The sequence below is a fragment of the Triticum urartu genome, chromosome 2 (genome assembly GCF_003073215.2).
Source record: "Triticum urartu cultivar G1812 chromosome 2, Tu2.1, whole genome shotgun sequence".
NCBI classification, from domain to species: Eukaryota; Viridiplantae; Streptophyta; class Magnoliopsida; order Poales; family Poaceae; genus Triticum; species Triticum urartu.
In genome coordinates, this window is record NC_053023.1 from 645,686,536 (window position 1) to 645,694,771 (window position 8,236).

An 8,236-nucleotide genomic window follows, 5' to 3' on the forward strand; every position below is an offset into this window, starting at 1 on the left:
GCCACCACCATACGATGAATCAAAAAAAAATCATCATCGCATTTTACAATATGGAGCCGCCGTCACCTCCTATTCTTCATCGGGAGCCCTGATCTAGAGTCCTTTTCTCGCTTTGAAGAGATGGACTCACCGACGTCATCATCACCAACCCTTCTCCACCGGCATTTTTATGATGCTCACATCCATGTGTGAGTAAGTTTTTTGTAGGCATATGGAGGTAGATGGGATTTGGATGAGATTTCTTATGTAACCGTTGTCAGATTTTTTAGGGCTTGATCCCTAGTATTCACTATGTTTTAAGATTGATATTGCTATGACTTTGCTATGTTTAATGCTTATCGCTATGCCCGAGTGCCATGATTTTAAATCTGAACCCTCTACGTTTTATTAATGTATTTGTGTTAAATTACAGCGCCAACCTAAAAATATGATGCACGGTGGCAGGTCCATTTTTTTAATCCTCCTTAAAAAATGAATAATGTTTTCTTGAACAAATTTTGAAACTCAAACAAACTTTTTAAACATGATTTTTTCAGAAAAACATGAATAATTATTGAAAACATGATCAAAACTATGAAAAACAAACATTTATTGAATTTTTTATATACGATGAACAATTCTCAAATATACATTGAACATTTTTATAACATACGCCGAAGAATTTTTAACTACACATTGAACTATTTTTGATATACACTGGAAAAACTTTTAAATACACATTGAACACTTTATGATATACACTGGACAAATTAAAATTGTGAACAAAATTTGAAAACAATGGACAATTTTTTAAATCTTGTACAAAATTTGGGATTTCAACACATTTTCTTGAAAACAAAGTGTAAAAATAAAAACGATAAATGATAAAATGAAAGAAAAGGAAAAAGAAATAGAAACAAAAACATAAAAAAAGAGAGGAAAAAACGGGTAAAAGGGCAAAAGAAGAAAACCCCGGTTCAGGGAACTTACTAGAAGGTCTCGAAAACCGGGTGGTCGCTCGAAGTGGGCCGGCCCGTGTCGCCTCGTTCGCTCGCTTCGCTGCTGCAGCGAAGTAGCGACGATCGGGCGTCATATAGGATCTGCCGGGTTTTTTGGCCGAAAGTAAAAACAGACGGGGTTGGAAATCCCCTTTCTACCCTCCGCTCTCCTATATATATAGGCTTCCACGACGGCCGCATTTTCCTCTCTGCTCCTTCTTCCTTGCGAACACGCCGATCTCCTATTCTTCGTAACCAGGTTTGTTTCTCCATTGCAAATTTCCGTATTCCCGATTGTGTTTTCCCCTTCCGCAGCCGATTGTGCAATTGGTTTAAAGAATCTCTTGTCTCGAATTCATAATCCATCTCTATTTCTTTCCGTTTTAGATTAACGTGGTCTTCTACCGTCGGAATCCCTAATCTATTAGAAGGGATCATCGGAATTCCTAATCTAGTAGAAGACCACGTGTTGTTTGATTATAAGCAGTGATTATTTCGAATCTGTGGTGTAAGGCAGATCTATTCAGATCTCCCTTTTATCCAAAAAAAACTAAATCTAAGTTCTGCCTAGGAAATCTATGCTGTTGTTTTCATCATCCTCTGAGTCATGACTCATGAGGACACTGATGTGGGGCTTTATGTCATTACAAATCCGGTCCATGCATGCATGATGTGATGAAATCCTTGGAGCATTATGACGTTTTTAGATCAGTGACATGGACGACTTACTCTTTGACTCATGCAGCAATGATATCTGATCAAGTATATATGAACGTTGAATTACGTGGTTCCTTTCCTACTGAAGTTTCACTTTTGTGACGCACAATTGCACATGCGCTCTCACACCGGTGTATATGAAGGTACACCGTTTAATGCGATTGTAAGTATTTTGGGTTTTCTATGCGTGGATGCACTTATGTCTAATGTTACCTTACTTCTTTCATCAGATCACTGGTAACTTTCTGATAAGGAACCGTGTGCGCACTTACACTGACAAGAAAACGCTGAAGAAGTGGTTTTTCATTGACAAGACTGTGGGTTAAATCTACTCTTTGGTTTTTCATTGACAAGGAGTAGTTAACAGAACCCCTTCTCCACCTAGTTTTGATCCCAATTTGCAATTAGCCTATTCATTGATTTATTTCTCAAGTGTATAGTAGCAATAGCTTGCCTGCCATGTCGGATCATGTGGCCAAAAGCCAGCCAGTGTTGTCAATGCCATCTTCAGTACCCTCAAATCTCATGCCATCTTCAGTCACATCCAAGAGGCATCCCTGTTCTTCCGCGAGTGTGACATACATCAGCAGACGTAAACTTGTTGAAGTCGTCGATGGACTGCTCGGTGTGATGACACCAACGTCAACCCATATAAAGCCATCTGTGCATTCTGACTCTGATGGTCTATCTGATGAAGTTTCTCCTTACAAAGCTTGGCTGGTAAGATCAATATTTCTTTCGGTTTTCAGTTGTCTATTTGGTGTCTCATGCAAAGGTTTCTAAAGTTTTGCCATTTGTTGCAGGCAACATGCCCTTCTGCTTTAACTTCCTTCGACCGGATCATAGCAAGTGCGCACGGCAAGAAGATCGCCTTGTTTCTGGACTATGACGGCACGCTTTCGCCTATTGTCAATGATCCCGAGAAGGCTTTCATGTCCCCAGAGGTAACCCACAACTCTGATAAAAATGCTTGGTTTTGAAAATTGCTTGACGCCTTTATGTATGTATAAATATGGTTGCTTCTGAAAAATTGCTTGACGCCTTTATGTATGTAACTTGGTTGCTCAATCTGGAAAACTTCCTTCAGATGCGTGTTGCTGTGAAGAATGTCGCAAAGTTCTTCCCTACAGCGATTGTCAGCGGGAGGTCCCGTGACAAGGTTTGAGCAACTTTTGCACGAGTTGGCATGTGACCGTTGGAATAATCCCTACTTGTATGAAGCTGATGGTATTGTCCTTGCCCCTTCATGTTCAGGTGTTCGAATTTGTAAACCTGAAAGAGCTCTACTACGCTGGAAGTCATGGTATGGACATAATGCTATCTTCTGCAGATTCTGAAAATAAAACAGAAGATGTGAGTACTTCTTTCTTCGTTTACAGAAGTCAGGGTCGGTTGAATTGCTTTATTGGATTGCCTGAAAATATTGGCAAAAAAAATATTGCTTCCTTTTTGCTCTTGCCTTAATACTACAAATATGTGTTTCTGTTTAGGTTTATGATTATTCTCGGAACTCTGCTTTATTGCAGGACAAAGAAGCCAAACTTTTCCAGCCTGCAAGTGAGTTTTTACCCATGATCACTGAGGTACACAGTGCAACACTTTTAAAAGTTACAACAATAAACATGTCACCCTACAATGAAAATACTAACCTACTTACTTTGTTTTGTTTTCTGCACAACAGGCTTACAACTCCCTAGTGGAGGCCACAAGATCAATCAAGGGTGCAAATGTTGAGAACAACAAGTTCTGTGTGTCTGTACATTACCGCAACGTCGACAAGCAGGTAGAGTTGATCTCACGTTTCTCTAGCTGCTCTTGCCTCTCCACTCAGTGGCAGAGCGTAGTGGGGACAATTTCGGGCCCTGGCCCCCCTTCCAAGAGGAAAATTTACCAAATACATTTACTTAGCTGCTAATTGCTCTACTAATCGTCCGGTGTCTCTGATCATCCTAGCCTTTTCTATGCCATATACACTCATTTGGCCCCTCCTAATATTTGATTCACGCTCCGCCACTGTCTCCACTTACGGCAACCACTGCAAGTTCCTCTGAAATTTTCGTCTGTCTTGCCTGTTTCCAGGACTGGAATTCGGTCGCGCAGCTTGTCGATGATGTGCTGAAGTCTTTTCCTCGTCTCAAACTAACAACCGGACGAAAGGTAGGAACATTAGAAATCTTCCTTCCACTACGTGTTCTAACTCTTCTATCAGCGTGACAGAAATGTGCATCTCTTCACCACGTACAATGGCGCAGGTTTTAGAGGTTCGTCCAGTGATCGACTGGGATAAGGGGAAGGCAGTTGAGTTCCTGCTCCAGTCGCTCCGGCTAGATGACCCTGGAAGCGTTCTTCCTATCTACATCGGGGACGACCGAACTGACGAAGACGCGTTCAAGGTTTTAAACTATTCTTCTTCAGAAGAAAGGGCCATATGCTCATTCCAGTCACGATTCCACTGAACAAACACCACCTTTCTTCTGTTTGTTTGCCACGATGATCAGGTGCTTCGCGAGCGGAACTGTGGGTACGGAATTATAGTTTCACAGGTGCCCAAGGAGACTGAAGCCTTCTACTCGCTGATAGCTCCATCTGAAGTAAAAACTCTTAACAATTTTCATGCCTGATTTCTGCATCCCTTTTGATTTTGCTCGGTCAATTTCTCACCTATCTGGCCGTTTCACTGGCCAAATTGCCACGCAGGTGATGGAGTTCCTGGATTCCTTGGTGAGATGGAAGGAGCAACAGCAGCCAGCCCATGATCAAGAATGATAATAACCCAGGAATAGCACATCATCAGTTGATTTCAGTTTAGTCTTCTGGCAGAAATGACAGTAGCAGATTAGCATCTCCGGGGTGACTATTTCGCAGCGCCGGAGGTGGATAGGGTCGTAGCCCAAACCTACCAAGATGACTTTTCTCTTGTTGTTTTCTCTTTGTTTAGCACTGGCAAAGTGGAAATTTTTGTCCACCTTCGCCCATGAAACTCGGAATAATGTACATCATTTGTGACTTCTTTTGCACGAAATGGCTTTGGTGAAGTTTGACATCCGCCAACTATGCTGCAGTCCGGTGTTTATACGTTTTAGCGTTTCCACTTGTCGCTACTCTAACTTGAAAGTGACAGGCAAACAGTAGGGACAACACAACGAGAGTTTCGTACTAGTTTATTGGACCGGTAGGTGGTAGCTCTGACCTGATGATAGGGAGACGGTAGAGCCTCTCAGAATATCCATGAACCGGACCACACCTCAGTTTAATAACTTTGATCGTACAATGATTTGTGTTGTCATGGAGTAGATTCCTGCAACTCCACTCATAAGAAAAGAGCTGGTCCAGCTTATGACAACACCGAACACAAAAACACCTGCCAAAAACCACAATATCATCCGACACAAAAGAAAGGAAACCACGATACCATGACCACCCTACCTATGAATTAGACCATGAGGGCTTAGAGCATCCGAGAGTGAGCAGTCTGTCCTCAAATAATCTCTTCCGCAATTAGATACCTCAATTTAAAAAGCTCAAATCCATACAATTACATGCAACATAAAACCTAATCTAAGCGGAGCTGGCTCGCAGGACTAAAGGCGTTGCTGTCTCCTGTGTCCTACTCTTTCTCGTCGGAGCACAGAACCTTGATGGTGTCGGTGGACGTGAGATCGATGATGGATCCGTCTTGGAGGAGCCGGCGACATCCACCACGACACGGTTGTGGCGCCAGACTGGTGCACCATGCGGGGCGCCAGGGAATGCGACTCTGACTCGCCAACGTCCATCGCCGCGAGGGATATCGCCGTCTTCCGCGCCCGCTGCCTCGCACGGTAGGCATGCCACGCCATATTTGCTTCGGACGACGCCCATGTGTTCATCTCCGTCTCGGCACGCCAACGAAGGGGTTGCGCATCTGCCACCGTGTTCGGATGCCAGATGGACCGCCCTGCCTCCGGTGAGGCAGCGGTGACACACCTCACGGCAAATCCATGCGCCATTTGGGCGGACGCAATGGATTCCCGGCGGAAGGGGTCCAAGTGTTGTCGTCGGGTGGCCTCCTCCTCAGAGTGGCGGAGTGCAAGCCGGACGGTCATATCCTCCTCGAGGCCGCGCGGGATGAGCTCGGGGTCGACGGATATGGAGGTGTATGTTGGGGAACACAGTAATTTCTAAAAATTTCCTACGCACACGCAAGATCTATCATGGTGATGCATAGCAACGAGAGGGAAGAGAGTTGTCCACGTACCCTCGTAGACCGTAAGCGGAAGCGTTATGACAACGAGGTTGATGTAGTCTTCACGATCCGACCGACCCTAGTACCGAAAGTACGGCACCTCCGCGATCTGCACACGTTCAGCTCGGTGACGTCCCACGAACTCTTGATCCAGTTGAGTGTCGAAGAAGAGTTTCGTCAGCACGACGGCGTGATGACGGTGATGATGAAGCTACCGGCGCAGGGCTTCGCCTAAGCACTACGACGATATAACTGAGGTTGATTATGGTGGAGGGGGCACCACACATGGCTAATAGATCAATGATCAACTTGTGTGTCTATGGGGTTCCCCCTCCCCCGTATATAAAGGATTGGAGGAGGGGGAGGGCCGGCCCTCTCTATGGCGCGCCCTAGGGGAGTCCTACTCCCACCGGGAGTAGGATTCCCCCCTTCCAAGTAGGACTAGGAGAGGAAGGAAGGAGGAGAGAGGGAGGAAGGAAAGGGGGGCCGGCCCCCCTCCTAATTCGGATTGGGCTTGGGGGCGCGCCCCCTACCAGGCCGCCTCCTCCTCTCTCCCACTAAGGCCCAATAAGGCCCATACACTCCTCGAGGGGTTCCGGTAACCCCCCGGTACTCCGATATATGCCCGAACTCACTCGGAACCATTCCGATGTCCAAACATAGTCATCCAATATATCGATCTTTATGTCTCGACCATTTCGAGACTCCTTGTCATGTCCGTGATCATATCCGGAACTCTGAACTACCTTTGGTACATCAAAACACATAAACTCATAATACCGATCGTCACCGAACGTTAAGCGTGCGGACCCTACGGGTTTGAGAACTATGTAGACATGACCGAGACTCATCTCCGGTCAATAACCAATAGCAGAACCTGGATGCTCATATTGGTTCCTACATATTCTATGAAGATCTTTATCGGTCAAACCGCATAACAACATACGTTGTTCCCTTTGTCATTGATATGTTACTTGCCCGAGATTCGATCGTCGGTATCTCAATACCTAGTTCAATCTCGTTACCGGCAAGTCTCTTTACTCGTTCAGTAATGCATTATCCCGTAACTAACTCATCAGTTACAATGCTTGCAAGGCTTATAGTGATGTGCATTACCGACAGGGCCCAGAGATACCTCTCCGATACTTGGAGTGACAAATCCTAATCTTGATCTATGCCAACTCAACAAACACCATCGGAAACACCTGTAGAGCATCTTTATAGTCACCCAGTTACGTTGTGACGTTTGATAGCATAGTAAGTGTTCCTCCGGTATTCGGGAGTTGCATAATCTCCTAGTCATAGGAACATGTATAAGTTATGGAGAAAGCAATAGCAACAAACTAAACGATCATCGTGCTAATCTAACGGATGGGTCAAGTCAATCACATCATTCTCTAATGATGTGATCCCGTTAATCAAATGACAACTCATGTCTATGGTTAGGAAACATAACCATCATTGATTCAACGAGCTAGTCAAGTAGAGGCATACTAGTGACACTCTGTTTGTCAATGTATTCACACATGTACTAAGTTTCCGATTAATACAATTGTAGCATGAATAATAAACATTTATCATGATATAAGGAAATATAAATAACAACTTTATTATTGCCTCTAGGGCATATTTCCTTCAGTGTAAGACTCGGATCCGCTGCCCGCCATGCCGGAAAAGGACGGAGAACGCCGAACGGGAGCTTGGGTGGCAGAGGGGAGTTGGGAGGAGTGGAGTGCAGTGGCTAGGGTTTGGTCCGGAGAGCGGATGGGGACGAATATATGTGGATCGGGTGGACCCGCGCGGGCCGGGTCTAACATGACGGATGCGCCCGTCATGCCCACCCTAAATATGCCAATACAACATATAAGCAAACCAATAATAATGTTGACATCCTTTGATCCCACAAGGTGCTCTATCAGTATTATCTGCAAGCTTAATAACCACATCAGTTGGCTCAAGAGTGTGTGGTGAGATATCACCATAAATTTTTGCATAAAGACTATAGGGAATAATATTAACAAGGGGATTCGGGATCACACAATCCAAAGTAAGACTTGCTACCAAATGAACATGACAATGCTTGTTTACCTATATCTTTGCCTTCAGTGCAACATTTTAAATAAGCAGTGATATCTTGATCTAGATGGGTTTCTTTATTTACCACCGATATAGGCGTAGCAAGCTCTTCCACCGATAATGTTTGACCTTGACACTCTTCTTATGCTTAGTTGGGAGTGACTCACCCTTTTCTTTTGCTTTCCACTCAAAGTAGCTTCTTTCCTGTTGAGATTCGGAGTGGATTTCTTTGTCATTAGTT

At 44.5% G+C, this 8,236-nt stretch overlaps 1 protein-coding gene across 1 annotated transcript; it reads left to right on the forward strand.

Moving 5' to 3' along the window:
• Window positions 1-2,153: 2,153 nt before the first annotated feature.
• Window positions 2,154-4,613, forward strand: LOC125533859 (probable trehalose-phosphate phosphatase 5). The gene is made up of 10 exons (XM_048697189.1): window positions 2,154-2,414; window positions 2,498-2,638; window positions 2,782-2,853; window positions 2,949-3,047; window positions 3,221-3,277; window positions 3,376-3,477; window positions 3,774-3,851; window positions 3,947-4,087; window positions 4,193-4,285; window positions 4,392-4,613. The coding sequence occupies exons 1-10, from the start codon at window positions 2,154-2,156 to the stop codon at window positions 4,458-4,460; spliced, it is 1,113 nt and encodes a 370-aa protein (XP_048553146.1). The 3' UTR covers window positions 4,461-4,613.
• The last annotated feature ends 3,623 nt before the right edge of the window (window positions 4,614-8,236 follow it).

Coding starts and splice junctions, on each gene's coding strand:
- LOC125533859 (XM_048697189.1), top strand. CDS start 2,154: ATGTCGGATCATGTGGCCAAAAGCCAGCCAGTGTTGTCAATGCCATCT. Junction 2,415..2,497: donor CTCCTTACAAAGCTTGGCTG/GTAAGATCAATA, acceptor CATTTGTTGCAG/GCAACATGCCCTTCTGCTTT. Junction 3,478..3,773: donor ACCGCAACGTCGACAAGCAG/GTAGAGTTGATC, acceptor GCCTGTTTCCAG/GACTGGAATTCGGTCGCGCA.